Genomic DNA, 23,211 nt, shown 5'->3' with positions numbered 1-23,211 from the left:
TAGAACCTAAAGATCTTCTCTAGTTTTTAACTCATCTGTTTTGATGCTGTTACTGAAAACACATTTCTTTTCTCTAATAATGACAACCTACTTCCAGAAAATATTATATTTTTTTAAAAAGGCACTATAGAGATACTCTGAATAGTAAGTTACCTTCCCCTATTTTTATGGACTGAGAAGTGCAGGGGAATGGAGAGACCAGGTGAGTCGTACCCTCAGTGTCTACAGCCCCTGGGGTCTTGCTGCTCCCACAAGTCCACACGTGAAGTGCAGACACCACCACCGGCCACCTGACACCAAAGGGCCTTTAGAAACAGCCACCTAGAAGGTCACGGGGGTGTAGATCAGCTGGGAAGAGGCAGGACCAGCATGGATTAGACAGTGTGGAAGAATTTAGGTGGCCCGGCTGGATGGTGAGGTGACGTTGCACCACCCTGGACCAATCGCTGTTACCCGCTGTTGGGAACATGCACTGAGCTCCAAGGGGAGACTGGGCAAGCGCAGTGGGCACAGGCAGGGCTTACCTGGATGATCTGGGCGGCCAGCTCGGGCGTCCCATGCTTCAGGTCGTGGCCATTGATAGCCAGCACCCGGTCGTTGCTGCTCAGCCGACCGTCCTGGGCCGCCAGCCCCCCTTCCAACAGGTCAAGGATGAAGACCCCCGGCTCGTCGGTTCTGCGCACGAGTTTGATGCCTAGCTGCTCAGCAGAGTCCCGCTTGTGCAGCACCACTGGGAAGACCTCCTCCCGGGGTGAGCTGCCCTCAGGGTGGCCGTGCGCGCGGCTTCCAAAGCGCCTCTCGCGAAGCACGGTGAGCTGCAGAGTGCTGCAGGGCTGCGACAGCACGGCCCGGGCATAGTTGTGTGACACGCTGCTGATGTTGTAGTTGTTGACCTGTAAAGAAAGCATTAGGACGACTCTTATTTTCCCAAGTTGTGGAAATGTATAACATTTCTAAAGGAGACCAACCTTGTGAAAAACATATACAGTCATTATTTACAAAGAACACTTTACAAAGACATTCTAAAAGACAGACTTCCTAAAATTAACTTAAAATGAAGAGCAGTATGTAGAGATTGGTAGTTCAGATCACAGCCTTTAATGATAGCTGGATAACCTGTGGTGGATTTCAGAGCTTGTTTGAGTGAGTGTCTCATGTGTAAAATGTGTTTACCACTATCCACTCCACCGAGTCAGGATGAGCCTAACTAGTCAACATCAGGTATGACAAGAGGTGATGAAAGACTAGCTCTAGTCGAACAGAAACGGAAGGTCTACTGGATTACAAGTTTGCTTGATCAAATGAAATCCACTTAAGTTAGAGAAAATAAACTTAAGGAAACTGGCACATTCCAAACGTATCTTATTTCAGATGAGTGACTTACTTTAAAGCAGATAATCATAATTTCACTCTAATTCTTTGGCTCACAAGTGTAATGTATCTAACAAACATGAGCATAATTTAGTACTCACAGAACACTTATTAAACTTTGTAACTCTGAAATAAGTACAGTGACTGATCCTTGGACATGTGACATCACTAAGAAAATACACCCAGCTCCAGTTGTTTACCCAAAGGGAGGAGATTAGCACAGCTCTTGTATTTTTCACAGTGAGAGCTGCTCGCAACCCAACGCAACAGCGAGGGGGACAAGGCTCTGAATAGCAGTGACAGGATCTGGCTGAGGAAGGTGTGATCACCTGAACTCCTTACATTTTTTTCATGTTAATCTACATGAAGCAAGGCCTCCCCACTTCCTGTTACTCTAGGATTGATAGTTCTGAACACTATTACCTTGAAATTTTGTTGATTTTGGCCTGTTGATGTCTTTAAAACGTCGATCAAATTCATAGGTATCGTACACAAACTTGCTATTCTCCCAAATCTGAGCCTTTTGTGCATTTGGTAGCCACCCAAGCCCTCAATAAGAACACTTTATAACACGGGATCAAGTACATAATTAAAGCAGTGTCTAAAAAGACTAGTCAGCCATGGATCCATGAATCAAAAACCATCCTTCTGTCTATTCAGCTAAGAGCCACCTAGCTCTCAGCTCACATTTGTCTTTCTTGCATTCAGATATCACATGACTCTGGCCAAAACCCAGTCGTAGCCATGCGAAAGCATGTAGCCTCTTAACTAGCCTTGAGCAGTAGGGGTGGAATATCCCACAAGGGAAAAAGGTTTTCCCTCATGAATGTGTGGTTGCTAGAAAAATGCAGAGAAAGAAGAGACCAAATAAATTATTGTTTCTAGGCTTTGTAAAAGCAGTGCCAGAAGAGTAAACTCTACCATTTTGGTTAAATGTGCTTTGTACCAGTGTAATCAACACATGGGGCTTCTTCTCTGGTGGCTCAGACAGTAAAGACTCTGCCTGCAGTGCAAGAGACCCGGGTTTGATCCCTGGGTCGGGAAGATCCCCATGAGAAGGTCATGGCAACCCACTCCAGTATTCTTTCTGGAGAACCCCATGGACAGAGGAGCCAGGCAAGCTACAGCCCATGGGGTCACAAAGAGCTGGACATAACTGAGCGACTCACACTTGCACTTCACTTTCAATCAACACATGGCTGTAGTTGTTTTCCTTTAAAACTGAACATGCCTCAATCATTGATGATAACTCCAACTGAGAACACTCATTCTTCATAATGCTCTTAAAAGCTGTATTATCTTTAATTGTGACACTGATGTAATTTATACCAGCAGTATTTTTTTCTTCCAACTGCTCCAAAGGCTGCATCACAAAAGGTCCTGAAGGTATATGGGTCTCCTAGTCAAAGAATCTATGTAGCAGAAGAAGGTGTGTGTTTAATGTGGGAAAACCAAAGCCACACCTGTTACTGCAAATAGTTTGCTAAAATAAAAGCACAGGCTTAGAGCTCTTTGCTCTATAAATATACCATCTTCACAACTCTCGGGTATTTTCAAATTGGGCTCCCTGTATTATTTATGTAGCTCATACAAAGATGGAGATAACCAGATAGTAACAAATTCCAAGCAGCCTCCTTTCCCAGTATTCACTTCTGAGTGACCATTAATACTCCACATGTGGGTGAGGGGTGTGGCTTTACTTACTGGTTCCAGCATAACCAGCCAAGAGGCCAAGTAGAAGTCAGGGCCCACAGTAGCAGAGATCCTTTTGAATTCATTAATCAGGTTATGTGTTCATACTTTTGTTACCAATTTGAATCATTAAACTGGATTTCAGATGACTATTACTAGAGTTATCAGTATTATGCCTCCATAAACAACAGAGCCTTGGAATTTCTACAATGTAAATGTATATAGCTTTCAGTAAATTTTCAAAAAATATAGTCAATAATTTCAGATAACTGTAATGTTGAGTTATAAGGATTCAGTTATATTACTTAACACAATTCACTAAAACAGAGCAGTAAAAAGTCTACTGCCCAACTATATTAGCTAACAAAGCCTAAAAAACTATTTAACCTCAGTTGTAATCAAACAAATGCAAATGAAAATAAAGTATTTATTTTTACCTTTAAAATTTAGAAAAAGAATACCTAATGTTAGTATATCACTATTGGCAAAAAAGAAAACAGAAAAACCCATGTAAACTTATTAACAGAATGGCTGGCAGTTGGAGAAAATGGGACTAAAATAAGACAATATATGAGCTGCAGAAAAGGGCAGCTGGGCTCTTTTCTTTTCCTGAACCGCCCACGTGTCAGGATGTGGGGGCAACCCACGGACCCAGCCTTTGGGGCTGGAAGTTCAGGTGAGGTACCCACAGGTTTTGCCAGCCTCGTACAGCAAGAGACTAATGTCATAAGGTGAGAGCAATCACAGCTGTGCAATGAACAGTGAGCTTACTGGTAAACACTGCACAGTCAAGAAGCTGAGTTTACATAACCAGGACTGGTGACGCTTCCTGTACCCTGTTTCTTAGTATTTCTAAACAAAACCCTGCTGGAAAGTTCCGTCTGTATCAGCCGTGCTAAGGGTTTGGGGTCCAAGTGTTATAGTGGGGATAACATACCTGAGGGGCAGCATACACCTAGGGGTGGGGAAATTCCTAGAGGTTCCAGGTTTACTTCAATAAAGGAGGTGGCTATGCCTGGCAGGATGTTAGAGCCACATCCACTCCATCAGGGTGGCTGCAGTCATACAGAAAAGACAAGTCCACTTACACAGTGCACTGTCCTGATATGCCAAGTGATGAACGGAGCAATGAAGGTCGTCAGTGGCTCACAAAGGAGAGGGGAGAAGGGCTAAGCAGAACTGGAAGGACGAAGGTGGACAAGCCAGCACAGTGGGCCAGGCTGGAACTTCATCCCACACAGAAGCCTCACCTCCCTCTCCCCTCAGGCTTAAGGCTAAGAAAACAGCACCTGTCCTGAGCCAGCTCTTGGGAAATGGGAGAAATTGCTAACAAATTCTGACACACTTTGCTTATAAAAACAGCAAAACTTACTTACATACAACGCAGGTCCCACAGTACCACAATGTTGTTCTAATCTCATGAGTAAGAACGAGAAAGCGCCAAGTTGACAGAGGAATTAAAACAAGTACCTGAAGAATCTGGTCCCCAGCAAGGAGGCGTCCGTCTTTAGCGATCACCCCATCGCGGTAGACTTCCTGGATGACAATGTTAATCAGTGGCGTTTCGTTGCCACCCACAATACTAATTCCTAGCCGAATAAAAGGATTAGACCGGTGGATTTCGATGGTGGTGATTTCACCTTCTGGTAAGCTAAGTGGTTGTGGTGTGGCTGCCGAGTTAAAAGTGAGAGAAAAATAGATGGAAAGAGAAACAACATTTTATATCTTGATTATCTTCAGGCAAAGAAGTCATATTACATTAACAGCTATGCAATACCACTGGATAAGAAAACAGAATGACAAACAATATCTGTGTGTTAAGATTATCTAAACATTTCTTCTCCTAAAGGTGATCAGTAAATTATTGCAACCAGCTACTATGTATCAGATCATGAGGGGTGACACAGAGATCTGGAAGCTGTATTAAGAGTGTTATCAGTCATCACCTCATCCTAACTGATGAGACAGTCTGGAGGGTGGTATGTGTGAAAATCACTCACTTGTGTCCGACTCTGCGACCCCATGGACTGTATAGGCCAGAATACTGGAGTGGGTTGCCTTTCCCTTCTCCAGGGAGTCTTCCCAACCCAGGGATCGAACCCAGGTCTCCCGCATTGCAGGCGGATTCTTTACCAGCTGAGTCACAAGGGGAGCCCAAGAATACTGGAGTGGGTAGCCTATCCCGTCTCCAGCAGATCTTCCTGACCCAGGAACTGAACCAGGGTATCCTGCATTGCAGGAAGATTCTTTACCAACTGAGCTATGAAGGAAGCCCCTGGAGGGGGGAACAAATCTCAACAATGCACAGCAGTATAAAGAAAAGACAGTTCTGGTATGTGGTCACCACAGAGGTGAGAGGGAAGTCACATAGGCCCTGAGAAAGGGAGCGTCTTAAAAACGGGTTATGGCTATTGCGGGCAAAATCTGAATTTGTAGGAACTTCTTCAAGAAAAGTGTATTTAAAAGTAATTTAAGTATTTAAAAGTAAATACCCAGGGCCAACCACCAAGCTATGCCTAGGAGCTATGACTACAGACTTTCCTAGCGGGCAGGAATCGAGGGGGCCACCAGAGCATTGCAGCAGAGGAGTGGCCTCGGTGTCAGGGACACACTCAGTCCTTCTCTGGCCGCACATGCTGACCAAGCAGTCTCTCCAGACTCTCCCTGATACAGCCTCCTCACGGCACTGACACAGGCTGCGGGTCAGTTAGCGGACGGAGAGGGTCTGGCATGGGGCCTGACACAAGAGGCACTTAATTGGGGTCATTATTTTCGTTGCTCTTAATATTGTTGTTGTCTTAGTCAAGAAGTGATAAGCAAACGTTTGAACACAAACACAATAAGAAGCAGTTTAACAACCAGTGAATCTTGGACTGAATATAAGAGGGAGTGGAAAGGTCCCCTTCCTCGGGCTAAGTTCCACATCCTGCTTCTAAGCTGCAAACTGTTAGAACTGTACCCCTAAAAGGGTGACTTCTGTGGTATGTGAACCATATCTCAAAGTTAATTGTTTAAAGAGGAAAACAACATATGTGGGAGGGCAGTGGGGATAGGTGGGAAGGAAGGAAGGAACGCCTGACTTCAGACAAGGTGGAGAACAGAGGCGGGGGTGGCACGTACTGTCCCCAGCCAGGCTCTCCTCAAAGGCGGGGTTGTCCAGGCCGGGCTCCTCTGTCCAGGAGGGAAGGGATGCCGATGTCAGCGTCCGCCCTGAGCAGTCCGTTTCGGGTGATAAAGCAGCTGGAAGGTCTATGACAGTGGTTCCATTTTCATTCTCGATCTCCATCTGAGTCTTACTAGTTTTCCGTTTCTCTAGGGCAGCTCTCCGATGAGAAGCTCCAGGGCATCTAGAAAGACAACAGCAGGTGGTTTCCAGACAGTGTGAAAGGGGAAAAAAAAAAAGGTGACCAATAGTTTGTACCACAACTAAACAACAGCAAAGGCTTCTATGCAAAAAGCACCTAGAAGTACCCGCAAGCAGTACATAATTCTGATCTTAATTTCCACAGAAACTAAGTTCTTACCACTCCATGCAGCAAATTTAAAACAAGGCATCTGCACAAACAAGGATTTGGTATATCTCAAAGAATACTTCAGTAAGAAGCTGTGTTTAGGAATATATTAGTACATACCCAGTATACAGCACTACAATAGTCTCTGCCCTGTGAGGGTTGTCCTGAGGCTTCAGTTAATCCCCCTTTTCACAGGTAGATGGCTGAACCGCAGTAGTGGGAATGAGTGCCTTTCTCCACATGCCGCTGGCGCCCTGCCTCAGAGCCTGAGCACTGCTGGCCTCTCTGCTCTTGCAACCAACACTGCACCTCACCCGCTAGGAGCAGAGACCCACATGAAGCTTCACCAGCTGCAGGAAGCTCAGCCAAGGCTCAGACTACCTACTTTATGACAGACAAGGAAGCAGGTGAAAACATACCTCCTGGTTTGTAAAAGCAAAGCTGCAACAGGGGAATTACAGGTACGCTATGAAACTTAAAGCATGTATTTCTAAGTTCTGGGGAAACTTCCATAAGTACCAAGAAATAACTGTTACCTGGCTTGTTTTGACTTATTTAGGCAAACAAAGGGGGCAGATACATGCTTGTTTAAACATTTAAAGAAAGTCTTATACACACACTGGAAATGCTGCAAGGTGCCAGCTCTTTTCCACCTGACTCCTTGACAAGACACAGGATGAATAATGAATGCCGTCTGAGGAGTGAGCAGGAGGAGTCGGGCATCTATGAAGAAGAGAGCCAGGCACACAGCCCCAGACCCTGACACGACTCCACAGACCCCACCGACTCTCCTGCTGGGGGAAGAAGTTTAGAAAAGGTGGGGCAGGGTAGACGACGGTCTTGTGTTCAGGACTGCAGCCTTTCATTCAATGACAGCATTCTTAAAAAATCTAAAATTTCAAACAAACTAAGTATAGAATTAAATTCAATTAAAGTATAGAATTCAGTTAAAATTAGAAGCTATTCCCTAAGGGTATGAGTAATACAATTTCCCACATGAACCGAAGATTTATTTTAGGTCCTGGATTTCAAGGTCTTGAGAAGGTCATTATGAAGTCTCTCTATTCAGCACTCTCTCTTGACTCATTTTCCCTTCACCTTGCTAAAAAGGGGCACAATGGATGTTCTGCACTGCACTGCGGGGCAGCGCTCCACGGAGTGTTTCTGTAAGGGCCTGGTGAATATTTTTGAAAATTATATCACTGAAAAGATTACTTCTGTCAAGAAGTAATTAGAATTTAATTTGAAATTCACTTTTTAAATATTTTACTCAATAAAAAATTGACACAAAAAAATTGAATCATAAAAATACTTATAACTAAGATAGGTAAAGATTTAGTTCTCAAAATATATATCATACACAAATATCTACACAGACTAGAAAAAAGAACTAGGAACAGGAATTGAAGAGGAAATACAAACAATATGAACACCTGGGAATTAGCCTAACAAATGACTAAAAAAATCCTACAAAGTAAATAATCATAAAGGCTAAGAAATAGTTATTAAATACAGAAAAACAAGTTTAAAAAGCAAAACAAAGTTGCTAGAGAGGTAAAGAAATAGGTATATATAAGTTCCCAGTAAGAGCAAATTGGTAACATGAATTAAAGACATTAAAAATGATGCCATACAAACATACAAAAGAATAAGCCTGCCTAGCCCCAGAAGAAAGTTAGAGAGGGAACCTTTGGGAACACCCATGTTTAAATACAATGAACCAACTGAGTAGATGGAGATAGAACCAACTGAGTAGATGGAGATAGAACCACCACACAAGAGCAGAAACAAAGAAAAAGCAGCCAACTGTGTCAATGCCATGAAGGGGCAAATAAGATAAGGGCCACAGAGCTGGTTTGATCTGGAAATGAGGTCATGGTGACCTTAGAGAGAACACTTTCAGTGATGAGGGCAGATGCCCAGACCAAACACATGCAGCTCTGTTAACAAAATACATGCATTCCACAAAATCTGCAGAGCTTAGGGCAAAAGAGGGCTGGGGCAGATCATCCAAAACCAGGGTGTCTGGGGATGGGGATGGTTGCTAGTGGGTACAGGGCTTCTTTCTGGGGTGCTAACACGTTCTAAAAATTAGACTGTGATGATGGTTACACAATTCTGTGAATATACTAAAAACCACTGAATTGTACACTTCAAAAACAGCTGAAGTTTATGGTAGATGAAATACATCTCAATAAAACTGATTTTTAAACAAAAATTAGGGAGTGAATAGACAGACCAAAGCTCTGACACAGGTGGCCAGAGTCAGTGTCCCTCCCATCTGTAAACATTTGGAGCTGAAAGAGAAAGGAAGACACCAGCATGTGTTGAGTGTCTAAGCTGTGTCTGGTGCTGTGTAGATGTTATGGACAGTATTTCACTGAATCCTCACAACCGCTCTATTATCCTCATTTTACAAATGGGAAACCTGAACTAAGCCAAAACCACAGAGCTATCAAATTACAGAGTCAAAACCCAAACAAACTCAGATCTGACTTCAAAGATGCCTACTCTTTATACTGGATCATACTAAGTTCAATCTTACGGAGTCCCATCTCTGCGCCTTAAGAAAACGTAAATTGCATTCCTTTCACAAACTTCTACCTAGAAACACAGCCATAGAACGTTAGAGTATGAAAGGCCTTGGTAACACAAAACTCACAAGCAACAACAAAACCTCTGCTTTTTAAATGGTGCATTTAACAATAACAACACAAACTGCAACTGGCACCAGAGGGTAGGTAACTGAGTGTACTAGGAGGCTAGTGGGGACACTATTGCACATGATTAAAAACAGCAGAAAACAAGTGTACACTGATCCAAGTTAAATGCCCTGAACAAGATCGGGGTAGGTGTGCACTCAGTGCAGGTGGAAGGGGAACCCTGAGACAGTGGGGGCCCTCACCAAGGGCACTGGACGCAATGTGACTGGCCACAGGCCGAGCACTTGTCACCCCCCAGGGAGGGCCCTGTACATGCAGGTGTGTCTTTAAAATTTTCCTAAATAAATCCCAAAGGCTCTTGCATCAGCCAGAGCAAACTGAGGGACTTCTTTCCTACTGAAGGTGGTAACTGAACTCCCCTATTCTGGCTCTTCTTACGGAGGAAAATCACATATGAACTAGCTTGATTTACAGCACAGTGGCACCATTCCCTGATATACGATGACTCACATTAGGAGATGCAGAGTGTAGCAGAACCCACTGTATTATTAGTAGCAGTATTAGTGGCGGTGCAGGGGGCGGGGGGGAGGAGCAGCAGGAACAGTAGACGTAAGATTAAATGGCTCATGATTAAGTGCCAGCACGATGCCAGGCACTTAATGAAGCTCAATGAATACGAGCATCTTAGAACCAAGATAAATGATAAAAATAGTTACGGATTATAGCATGCAAAAATCAACTTAAATGGCATTAGTAAAATTGTTAGACTGGGGTATCCCAAAAGCCTCTCCTCCATAAAGCCATGCGAACACTGGGAAAAACTGTCAGTAGCAACTATTACTGAACTCTGGAAATAAGCCAGGGTTCGATAGCAATCTGGAATGCATTTATTTAAGAAAAATGACTGAGTTTCAACAGAAGGTACATATGAGCTAAATTTTTGTGTACCAGTGAAATCAAGTCCATACTAATCTGAACTGGACTGTTGAAGTTAATATGTTAATTGTAATCCCCTAGGCAACCACTAAGAAAATAATTCAAAAAACAGGTATGAACAGAAACGAAAAAGGAATTAAAATGGCATTCTTGGAAATATTTATTTAACAAGAACAGGGGAAGAAGTAGATGAACCTTTAGAGAAACTGAAAAGAAATGATATATATAAACAAATAACAAAATAAAAAAGATAAATTCTACCTTGTGGTAATTACATCAAGTATAAATGAATTAAAACACTCCAATCAAAAACCAGTAATTGGCTGGATGGATTAAAAAGACAAACAGGATCCAACTATATACTGTCTACAAGAGACACATTTCAAAGATACAAATAGGTTTAAATCAGGAGAGAAAAAAATATATAACCAAACAACATAAAGAGTTGAATGGGTATACTAATTTCAGACAACAGAGACTTTAAGACAAAAATACTTTCTAGTGACAAAGAACATTCTACAATAATGAAAAGGGTTTGATTTATCACAAAACTATAACAATTATAAATAAACACAACAGCAGGCCCTCAAAGTATTTACATGAACTTCAAAATGACAGAATTAGACGAAAAACTTAATAGTCTTTAAAAAAAAGAAAAAGAAGTCTAAGACTTCTCTTTTCCACTTTCAATAATGAATAGAATAATTAGACATAAGGAAAAGAAGAGAGACTTTTAACAATATTATATATCAACTAGACCTACGATAAATCTATAGAACACTCCACCCATCAACAGTAAAACACACCTAGGGTACAAACGGAATATTTTCCAAGACAGACTGTGTGCTAGGCCACTAAAAAAAAAAGCCTCAATAAAATTTAAAGTATTAAATCATACACATGTTCTCCAATGACAATTAATTCACAATTGGATCAAAGACCCAAACGTAAGAGCTAAAAGTGTAAAAGTCTTAGAAGAAAACATAGGCGCAAAACTTCATTACCTGGGATTAGGCAGTGGTTTTTTAGATATGACACCAAAACCACAAGCAAAGAAAGAAAAGATAAAATGGACTTCATAAAAATTAAACTTGTTTGTCCTTCAAAGGGCACAGGAAAATGAAAAGACAACTGACAGAATAAGAGAAAATACTTGCAAATCACATATTTTAATAAGGGTCAGAATACATAGAGACTGTTTAAAACTTACAAAAAGACAATCACTTTTAAAATGGACTAGTGACATTAAGCATTATTCATGAGCTTATGGGCCATTTAAATATCTTCTCTGGAGAAATATCTACCTAAATCCTTTGACCATTTAAAATTGTATTGAATTTTTGTTCAGTTATAAGAACTCTTTATATATTCTGGATACTAGACCCTTACTGGATACAATTTACAAATACATATCTATTTTTTACATTATGTAGGCTGAAAAAATGCTGGTGAGCATGTCCTAGACACAAACTTCTCTCCAAGTTACAAAGTGAATTTAAAAGAGCAATCTTCTCTCTGTGTGAAGTGAAGTGAAGTTGCTCAGTCATGTCCGACTCTTTGCGATCCTATGGACTGGCTCCTTCGTCCATGGGATTTTCCAGGCAAGAGTGCTGGAGTGGATTGCCATTTCCTTCTCCAAGAGATCTTCCTGACCCAGGAATCGAACCCGGGTCTCCCACATTGCAGGCAGACACTTTACCGTCTGAGCCACCAACCCTTAAAGTCTCAAAACCATGTTAACTTAACTAAAGAAGCTCTCAGCACAGAAAGACTTCTTTCAAGTTTTTCTCCGTATTGTACGTTCTTTTAGAATACTGTTAAACTCAAGTTCTAAGAGGAAAAGAAAAAAACGGTTCTGAATTTTGCCATAAACTAGGGCACAAATTATCAATTTAATTTAAAAAAAATTATCACTTACAATTACCATAAGCTTTAAATGTTAAATTGCTGAGGATAAGGCAGGATGGGGTTGAGAGGGGAAGAGGAATCCTCACAGTTGATATTGCTTGGCAGAACTTCATAAAGCAATTACTAAAATGTTACATGTGTCATACAGTATATGGAATATTTCTTGAGGGCTTTAGTTCTCCCTTCAAAGATGAGCACTATCCCATGTCTTAAAATTCTTCATTGTTTTCCTAATATATAACCACTTAGTAACTAGTAATTTTATTTAAAAATGGTCATATTTCACAAATGTTTTACTCTTAGCCCTAGGACAAAATGTCAGCTGTTCTCAAACTGAAGCAGATTTCTTAAGAGTAGAATTTTGTTCAAATAGGGAAGGTAATTTTGCACTCAAAACTACCAGATTTAACAAACTATTTCTACTAACAAAATTATCATAATTCTGTGTCTCATGACATCACCCTTATTGCTAGTTTGTGCTGGTTTTGCATGACTGTACATTTTTTGTTCTCTCCCCACAAAGGGAAGTTTATGCCTCAAATTGCATAAGAGATGCTATGTGACTTGAAGGCTAGACCATACAAGGCCATGCAGCTTCTCCAAATTCACTGGAACCCATGTAAGAACTTAAAGTAGCTGGAGAGGCACCTGGAGGCTCTCCTGTGGACGAGTCCTGCCTGAGCCCATGCTTCCTGGGACCTCCATCAATGTGCCAGACACGTGAATGAAGCTTCTTTCCTGGATGTAAACACTCCAGTGCCAATGGCTGCAGTCCTGGGCTTTCAGTTCTCAGCTGTGGCCCAGAGTGGAAAGAGCAGAGACAAGCCAGCCCTGCTATGCCCTGAATCCCTGGGACTCACCGAATCCACTAGTGGAATATGTTACCATGTGCTCACTGTTTTTATGTGGTTATATTTGCAGTGGTTGGTTTCTCACCAATACTGACATTTAACATTTGTGAGGTCAGTCAGGCAACAGGTAAGTGAAGTCAGGGTCTTCCCTGGTGGCACAGCAATAAACAATCTGCCCGCCAATGCAAGAGATACTGGTTTGATCCCTGGATCAGGAAGATCTTTGGAGAAGGAGATGACAACCCACTCCAGTATTCTTGCTTGGGAAATCCCATAGACAGAGGAGCTTGGTGGACATGGGGTTGCAAGAGTCGGATATGACTTAGCAACCCAACAATAGATAACCAGAACACAGATTAACAACTTAACTGAACAAAAGTTGATCCAATTTTGATAATCAGTAGTCACTCTTAGCTCTTTCCATCAAGCAAGTCACCTCACCTTTCAAATCATACACCTTTTTCAGTGTTATCTTTCAAAACACAGGCCTAACACACTTTGGAAATGATTAAATTAGTAGCTCAAATATTAATAAGGACACTTAGAAAATGGAACTTTCAATTGGACATAACTGCTTAGCTTTTATCAACCTGTAAGTGAAGAGATGGTTTGCAGTTCCCAAGTTTTTACATCATCAACATAACAGTTTGATAGAAAAAATTCATGATACTTCAACTACATATTAAATTCTTACATGCACTTTAAGTAAACATTCCTACAATAACTGTGTAATTTTTATCTCACTGCTATCAAAATAATTAACTGAGACTCTGTTCAGTTCCTCTAATATCCCAAAACTGACGTTCGTAAGAGCCAGAAAAGAAACATTTCCTAAAAAGAATACTTCTACTGAGAGAAAATAGAAAAGCCTAAAATCTTCAACCTCAGCCAAAACTAGGCCTGAACCAGACAGTCTGGGGTCAGTTTTCAGGAAGTCTCTGTTATTGTGTTCAGATTCTATGCCTGCTGGTGATCAAAGACAAACAAGAACCTAACACCACATGCATTTTCAAAAGTGTACATATTTATCCCACTCTTAGTTCAGTGGAGCTTAAGTTTAAGCAATTCCTTTGTAAATCTTCTCATTCTTTCTCATAAATGTAAATTATTTCTAATGAGTACACTCATTATATAATACTGATATTTCGGATCAGAATGAACACATATTCACATATATATCAAATATTTACTACCACACAGCAGAGAATGGGATTCACCCTGCATAAGGCCAGCATACGGCAGAACAGTAAGCCGGAACACTGAAGTTTAAGTCTAACCATGCTTTTACCTACCTCCAAATCTCTGTGACTCAGTTTCCTGATTTGTAAAGTGAGGGGATGAGCTTAGATTCAGCTCTATGATTTCAGAGTGAGTATAGTGACAAGCTGTTCTATACCAGACTTATACTATATTATTTCTAAATCCAGTATCTTACACTTAGCTTTGTTATTCACAATTACTGCAGATTTACACTGCATGAGTGGTTTACCTACCAAACATCAATACATTTATTTTGGTCATTTTATATGATTCTATCTCAGAAGAGGTAAGTTTTAACCCTTCCCAAAGTGTACAAACAATTTTAAAGAACAATCCTTTTATTAAGGTCAAATGATAAAAACTCACTAAACAATCAGCTGAACAGATTACTTTACCCTTTAAAAAGCCTTCGTTAGTAAAACAAAAACCCCTACTAAAATGTTTCCAACCTCTAGTTCTTGCTCAGTCTACTTCCTGAACATAGAATTTTTTAAGATTTTAAAGAATGAAATCATGGATACAGGCACACCTCATTTTATCGCACGTCCTTTACTGTGCTTCAAAGATACTCCATGTTTTACAAATTGTGGCAGTCCTGTGTGTCATCAGATGATGGCTATTTCTTTCCTAGCAGTAAAAGATTTTCAATCAAGGTGGGTACATTTTTACCTAATGCTGTTGAACCCTTCCTAGAGCACAGCATAGTGTAAACATAACTTTCATAAGCATTCGGAAACCAGAAAGCTCCTGTGACCCGTGGTGTTATGCTCCCTGATATTCACTTTATAGCGGTGGTCTGGAACTCAACCCGCAACATCTCTGAGGTGTGCCTGTGCCCATTTCCATGTTGTAGCAATGTTGTCATTTTTAACAGCTGCATTGTATCCCGATGCACTGATGTACCACTGTTAAGTAATTAGCTTGACCTCAATTTACTGAACTCTGCACAAGGTTGCAATGAACATCTTTATATACAACGTTCCCTCCTTTTGGATTATGTCCTTAGGATGAAAAGCTAGGTAAGATGATACTGACAGTTCCAGTTTTGAAACAAACTGTGAAACTGCCTTGCATATCCTGCTACCCATGTGAATATAATAACTTCATATTATACCACCAAAAACACTGATAGGGGGACTTGCCTGGTGGTCCAGTGGCTAAGACTCTGAGCTCCCAATGCAGGGGGCTTGGTTTTGATCCCTGGTCAGGGAACTAGATCCCACATGCTGCAACTAAGAGTTGCAATGGATACAACATGGTCACAACTAAGGTCCCACACAGCCAAATAAATAAGTAAATATTATTTAAAAAAAATACTGATAGGTATAAAATGGTGCTTTCTGTCTGTAGGTTTTATATTCATGTTTCTGATTTCTGTCTGCTTGAGCAGCCTTTTCACAAAGCCTAGAGCCATGCTCTCCCTTTCTCTTGCTCACCTGTTCTTAAGATGGCCTTCCAGGTCACAGCGCTGCATCACATCATGGCACACTGAAGAAAATGGACATGAAACCAACAATTTGTCCAGGAGTTTATGAACTAGAATGCTAGACTTCTTACATGACTTAAAGTGGAGTCTCTTCCGGTCCAGTGGACAGAAATCCTTCTCCTGTAGGAAGTTTCTGAGGCACTTGCAGCAGAATGTATGTCCACAGGGAGTGTCCAGCGGCTGCAGCAGAGGCTGAAGGCAGATATGGCAGACCAGGTCGTCATCCACTTCATCCTGGTAATTGTACAGGTGGTTTTCCCGCGTCCAGTGCTGCTGGCCACATTCGAAACACAAAGGGTTGAAGGAGGACGAGGTCTGTTCCACAGACCCCATCTCGTCACTTGTGGTTCCCATTGTGAATCAACTGCAGCAGTTTCTGTATCTTTATATACTGGACTTCCACCAAAGGTTTGGTTTCCTTTACAAGTCAGTGATGCTGTCCTTTAAAATCCAGGCCTGGTTTTCTAGACTAGACAAAGCAAAATAACCAAAAAGTAATTAATATCAATCAACATAGGTTAAAAGAATCAACATCATATTCGCAGTTAACATTTTAATAAAAATTTTACTAAAAAAATTTTAGTAAAAAATTAAAATTTAGGTCATATAATAAATTAGCCATAAAAACATAAAAAAAAAGAAAAAAAAAGAAAATTAATATAGTTTGCTTGTTGGCTAAGAAGAATGACTTACCATGCCAAGTTATCGGTAAGAAAAGAATTCAGGATTAAAAGCAGAGAAGTCATATTTATATATGGTGTAATACAGGAATCACGTTCTACTGACTGAAATCACTCAAGACTTCACTGTTTAATGGTAGTTTTAATGCCAATTAATCTGTACAGTATGCTAACAGTGCAAACTGAGGTGTATTATATGTAACATGTTTGCATTTGCTATCCCAGTCATGGCTCCCTGCTTCTGATGGATTTTTACACATCTACAGTGCCATCCCAAAGATGGTGTCTTTGGAAGGATAAGTCAGTATCTGTGAAAAAAATGACCTTTGCGCTATACTGTTTAGGAAAAAATGGATTTCAAAGAATGTATGTATGATTAGAATATTCTCTAATACAGATTTTGTCTGTATTGGTAGACACGGCATAGATGAATGACATCTAGGCAAACTCCATAAACTTCAATACTATTATATGCCTTTAGGAGAAAAAAACCTGCTATAATTCAATTACAGAGATAAGCCATGTTATAAATGCCAATCTCAGCTCATATTATTCTACACTCCCACTAGTTCTGGCTTACTCAGCGCAGGGGTGTGTGTGTGTGTACATGTATGTGTCTCCTCTGAGACTGTAGCCCACTCCAGTGCAGGGCCAGCAGGGAAGGTTCCATACCTCTTGCTACTGCAGGACCAGGGGTTAAAAGTTCACCTCCAAAGGCAGCAGCTAAGTTACTCTGAATATTTACAGACCCTGGTAAGTGCCAAACAGTGAACAGGGAGAGAAGGGATGTAGGGAAAGGATGATTAAGAAAGCCCAGTGTGAAAACTAAAGGCACTAAAACTTCTAAGAAAGTTGTGCACAGGACGCTGTGCGAACACAGAGAAAATGGAGAAGAACTGGTATCTAACTCGGTCTGGTTTTGTGGCTGCTGGGCGGTGGCAGGAATCAGTGGCCAGAGGAGAAAATGGACAAGGGGAGCTTGACTAAGTCACACTTGAACTGGCACAGCAATTTGGGCACATGAACAGGTGAAATGGCGAAGACAAGAAAGGAAGTCAGGTGGGGTGCTCCTAAAACCTGGGGTCCGGTACCAGATGAGAAAGAGCAGACAGCATGTTAATGCTGCTGGCATTGTCTCTGTGATCATTCTCCTCTGATCATCCACATATATGGACTTCCCTGGTGGCTCAGACGGTAAAGCATCTGTCTACAATGTGGGAGACCTGGGTCCGATCCCTGGGTCAGGAAGTTCCCTGGAGAAGGAAACGGCAACTCACTCCGGTACTCTTGCCTAGAAAATCCCATGGACAGAAGAGCCTGGTAGGCTGTAGTCCAGGGGGTCACTAAGAGTCGGACGCGACTGAGCAAATTCACTACTAAGTCGCTTCAGTCGTGTCCGATTCTGTGCGACCCCATAGACGGTATCAAGACCATAGATCCTAGAAAGTTAAAAGTACATATACCCTGGAGCCAGTCTGCAAGGGGTTCAAACACTTGTTCAGTCACTTACCAGCCCTGTGGCCTGACTAGACTTCTCTGTGGCTATTTCCTGCTCACAAGTAAAATGAGGTTAGTGACAGTGCTGATCTCAGAGGGGTGATACACAGAACAAACAGGCACATAATAGGTGCTGTAGAGATATGAGCTCTTACTATTATTATCAAAGATAAAGGAATAAACGTTCAGACAGATTTTATGATTTGCTCAAAGCCACTCAACTTAATTATTTAGTAAGAGAGAAGGAAAATAAATCCAGTTCCTTCTTGTTTCAATATAACCCAATAGTAATTGGCTACCACCGGTGGCTCAGTGGTAAAGAATCTGCCTGCAGTGCAGGAGAAGTGGGTTCAATCCCTGGGCGGGAAGATTCTCTGGAAGAGGAAATGGCTGCCCAGGTCCAGTCTTCTTGCCTGGAGAACCCCATGGAGAGAGGAGCCTGGTAGGCTACAGTCCACAGCGTTGTGAAGAGATGGACACAACTTAGCGACTGAATAACATTAAGTAATTACATGAAAGAGGAAAGGTATCTCATGAAAGTCTTAGTGTATGAATTTTGTGAAGACCAGGGAGCCTGAGCCTACTTTTCCAACCCCCAGCCCAACTCCTCTCCTTGTAGCCTAGGACATAATTCTACTTTGGGAACAAGTCCATGATAATGGCTCTTACAGCATTTCACACTGCCATCCCTCACTAACTGTGAGCTCCTCACACCTGAGCCTCCCACGGGGGTGAAGCTCCCTAAACGTGGAGTGACCAACTGACTAACAAAATGTTTGCTCACTCCTGCTAGTTAGGTGGCTATAAATACACTTATACATACAGAAGCATACACCCATGTTTAATTTTGATTTCAGATATTCTAGGAGCAGAATCTGAATATTAAAATACAAGTTAAATACTAGTTTTGAATAGTCTCCAAAATATAAAGACAAAATGTCACAAAATGTGTATCTTCACAAGCTACATTATTTGTATCTAGTATTCCAGGAACACAGTATACAGATCAGTCAGTTCAGTCACTCAGTCGTGTCCAACTCTTTGCGACCCCATCAACTGCAGCACGCCAGGCCTCCCTGTCCATCACCAACTCCAGGAGTTCACCCAAACTCATGTCCATTGAATCGGTGATGCCATCTAGCCATCTCATCCTCTGTCATCCCCTTCTCCTCCTGCCCCCAATCCCTCCCAGCATCAGGGTCTTTTCCAATGAGTCAACTCTTCCAATCAGGTGGCCAAAGTACTGGAGTTTCAGCTTTAGCATCAGTCCTTCCAAAGAACAACCAGGACTGATCTCCTTTAGAATGGACTGGTTGGATCTCCTTGCAGTCCAAGGGACTCTCAAGAGTCTTCCCCAACACCACAGTTCAAAAGCATCAATTCTTCGGCACTCAGCCTTCTTCACAGTCCAACTCTCACATCCACACATGACCACTGGAAAAACCAGAGCCTTGACTAGACCGACCTTTGTTGGCAAAGTAATGTCTCTGGCTTTTTAATATACTATCTAGGTTGGTCATAACTTTCCTTCCAAGGAGTAAGCATCTTTTAATTTCATGGCTGCAATCACCATCTGCAGTGATTTTGGAGCCCCCCCCAAAAAAAGTCTGACACTGTTTTCACTGTTTCCCCATCTATTTGCCGTGAAGTGATGGGACCAGATGCCATGATCTTCGTTTTCTGAATGTTGAGTTTTAAGCCAACTTTTTCACTTTCTTCTTTCACTTTCATCAAGAGGCTTTTTAGTTCCTCTTCACTTTCTGCCATAAGGGTGGTGTCTTCTGCATATCTGAGGTTATTGGTACTTCTCCCTGCAACCTTGATTCCAGCTTGTGCTTCTTTCAACCCAGCGTTTCTCATGATGTAATCTGCATATAAGTTAAATAAGCAGGGTAACAATACACAACCTCAACGTACTCCTTTTCCTATTTGGAACCAGTCTGTTGTTCCATGTCCAGTTCTAACTGTTGCTTCCTGACCTGCATAAAAGTTTCTCAAGAGGCAGGTCAGGTGGTCTGGTATTCCCATCTCTTTCAGAATTTTCCACAGTTTATTGTGATCCACACAGTCAAAGGCTTTGGCATACTCAATAAATCAGAAATAGATGTTTTTCTGGAATTCTCTTGCTTTTTCGATGATCCAGCGAATGTTGGCAATTTGATCCATGAACAGTATGAAAAGGCAAAAAGATGGACACTGAAAGATGAACTCCCCACGTTGGTAGGTGCCCAGTATGCTACTGGGGATCAGTGGAGAAATAACTCCAGAAAGAATGAAGGGATGGAGCCAGAGCAAAAACAACACCCAGCTATGGATGTGACTGGTGATAGAAGCAAGGTCTAATGCTGCAAAGAGCAATATTGCATAGGAACCTGGAATGTTATGTCCATGAATCAAGGCAAATTGGAAGTGGTCAAACAGGAGATAGCAAGAGTGAACATCGACATTCTAGGAATCAGCAAACTAATGGACTGGAATGGGTGAATTTAATTCAGATGACTATTATATCTACTACTGTGGGCAGGAATTCCTCAGAAGAAATGGAGTAGCCATGATAGTCAACAAGTGTCTGGAATGCAGTACTTGGATGCAATGTCAAAAATGACAGAATGATCTCTGTTCGTCTCCAAGGCAAACTATTCAGTATCATGGTAATGCAAGTCTATGTCCCAACCAGTAATGCTGAAGAAGCTGAAGTTGAACGGTTCTATGAAGACCTACAAGACCTTTTAGAACTAACACCCAAAAAAGATGTCCTTTTCATTATAGGGGACTGGAATGCAAAAGCAGGAAGTCAAGAAACACCTGGAGTAACAGGCAAATTTAGCCTTGGAGTACAGAATGAAGCAGGACAAAGGCTAATAGAGTTTTGCCAAGAGAACGCACTGGTCATAGCAAACACCCTCTTCCAACAACACAAGAGAAGACTCTACACGTGGACATCACCAGATGGTCAACACTGAAATCAGATTGATTATATTCTTTGCAGTAAACAGATGGATGCTATTAAACTGGCTGGGAATATTACAACACATTTAAATAGCACTGGAGAGGGAGTTATAAGACTGTTTACCACCTAACTCCAGTCACTATTAATATGCTTGCTCTTCCTGGTTTATGAGACAAGACTATCCTGGTACATCTTAGAAACTCAGATGGAGGGTAGTTTTCAGTTAATCTGCACACTCCTAAACTATGTTATTCAGATAATTTCTCTTACTGTTACTTTTCATTTAGGCTGAAAGGGTCCTCAGTGGCCCTAACCTGGAAGATCCATACCCAGGATAAAAGAGGATAAGCAAGAGTTAGCACCAAAGTATGGTTGGGGTGGGTTGGGGGATGGGACAGGACATAACACATCACTGGTTCCTCTGACACATCTGAGAAAACCTCTCCTCTCTCTTTAAGTTTCAGCTCTGCCTCTACCTCCTGTCAGATCCCATCAGGCTCCTTCCTGCTCTCAGGCCTTCCCTCCTGTTCCTGCTGCTCTGTACACATGCCTTCCTCTTAGCAGCTACTACCTTTGCATGCTTGTTTATCTGTCTTTGGGCCTCCCTGGTGACTCAGATGGTAAAGAATCTGCCTGCAATGCAGGAGACCAGAGTCAGGAAGATCCCCTGAAGGAGGAAATGACAACCCACTCCAGTATTTTTGCCTGGAAAATCCCATGGACAGAGGAGCCTGGCAGGCTATACAGTCCATGGGGTCGCAAACGGTCAGACACAACAGAGTGACTAACACTTTCATACTTCTAGCTGTCTTCTCACCTCTTGGAGAGTAAAGACAGTATCTGCTTTCTCTCTTGTATTCCCACGTGTTAGCACATACTATGCAATAAAAAAAACTGAGACTGAGCCTGAAGTACAGTCCTGAGGCGTATTATATAACTACGTATATATGAGAAAATCTTGTATTAACCTGTGGTACTGCAAGTAGTCAATATACTGGACCCTGCACTATGACCATAAACACACTAGGAATAAGGTATTACTTCCTTTAATCTTCAAAAGTCTGAGGAAAACATCGCCTCTTTTTTTTTGGCTTGATGATATCAATAACACAAAATTTTCTTGTATTGTCTATGTTACATATCAGCTTGCATTGCACAGCTACCTTTGTATAAAGCAGCAGTTGTCAACCTTTTACACCTAAGGATCCCTTTATCCACCCTGAACAAGCCTGGCTAGTTCAAAAAACCCCCAAACTACCATGCAATCCAGCAACTGCACTCCTGGGCATTTATCTCAAAGAAACGAAAACTTATGTTCGCACAAAAATGGGTTCAGCTTATCTGTAATAGACCCAATTCAGAAACAACCCAGGTATTCTTCAACAGGTGACACGCCACAGGACACGGCTCAGCAGTAAAGAAGAATGAACTGCTGACGTGCACACCAGTCTGGATGGACCTTAGAAAATCATGCGGAGTGAGGAAGCTGATCTGAGAAGGCTGCATACTGTATTATTCCATGTATATAACATTCTTGAAATGACAATGCAACTAAGTTAATTAAAATGTTTATGTTTATTCATCTGTTAATAAAACAATGAAGCCCACTTTTACATATTAACTTTTTTATGAAGAATAACTTTTTTTCAAAATTAAAGGACACACTGAGGGGAGGCCCTGTTTATGAAGCATGTATTTTGCAGATCTGGAGTCTTGGGTCTGTTTCAATCTGCTGTGAGCTCACCTGTCAAGTTTCCTCTGGAAACTCTACTGGACCCTCATGAGAGACAGTGAGAGTGAAAAGGAAAGGAAACATCTTAGTGTTCCTGGCAAAACAGTTTTGGTCTTGTAGACCCGCTGAACACAGCATGGCCTAGGCCACACGTGGACACGTGGCACAGAGTACTGAAGGGTTCTGACACCCTCTTCCACAGGAAGAGGTCCTAGTCGGCAACCAACACAACTTTTTAAAAAGACAAAACCTGAAAAAGGCAAGATGTGGAGGTAAGCGCATGCTGGAGAAGTCTGCCTGTCCTAGAATGGAGCTCTCTCCCCAGAGCCTTCTATCCTAAACATGTGTGTCTGGATATTTCTCTGTATGTACGGAGTACTTAGCATATTCTATGAGACCCTTACAGAAAGTCTATTCTTCAATTAATTAAAATTTATTTCCTACTGCAAGACATGAGGAAAAACCCAAACACCAGTTTCCAACAACTCCACATCTGTAATTTATAATTCTCTCATTGTCGACATAAAAGTGTGATTCAGCACACTCAGTGTTATGCCTCCCTTTTCCTTTTCATGAAGTAGAAATGCTGAAAAACCATTTTAAAATTCTTAAGATGCTACTTGTAGTTAGATGTACCCTATTTAGTAAGCTAGAAAATTAATAAGCTAAGAAA

The 23,211-nt window shown here is 41.6% G+C and overlaps 1 protein-coding gene across 1 annotated transcript in view; it reads right to left on the bottom strand.

Annotated features, from left to right (window-relative positions):
• Nucleotides 1–23,211, bottom strand: part of LNX2 (ligand of numb-protein X 2) — an 85,473-nt gene that overhangs the window by 26,722 nt on the left and 35,540 nt on the right. The window contains exons 2-5 of the mRNA XM_040266746.1: nt 15,630–16,148; nt 6,184–6,410; nt 4,534–4,733; nt 525–893 (exon numbers count right to left, since the gene is read on the bottom strand). Of these exons, the coding sequence (XP_040122680.1) occupies nt 525–893; nt 4,534–4,733; nt 6,184–6,410; nt 15,630–16,033 (1,200 nt within the window). The 5' untranslated portion in view covers nt 16,034–16,148. The remainder of the gene's footprint in view (nt 1–524; nt 894–4,533; nt 4,734–6,183; nt 6,411–15,629; nt 16,149–23,211) is intronic.

This window comes from Oryx dammah, unplaced genomic scaffold (assembly GCF_014754425.2).
Source record: "Oryx dammah isolate SB20612 unplaced genomic scaffold, SCBI_Odam_1.1 HiC_scaffold_24, whole genome shotgun sequence".
Lineage (NCBI taxonomy): Eukaryota > Metazoa > Chordata > Mammalia > Artiodactyla > Bovidae > Oryx > Oryx dammah.
The sequence above is the reverse complement of the archived record's forward strand: the minus strand, read 5'-3'. Positions and strand labels throughout refer to the sequence as shown.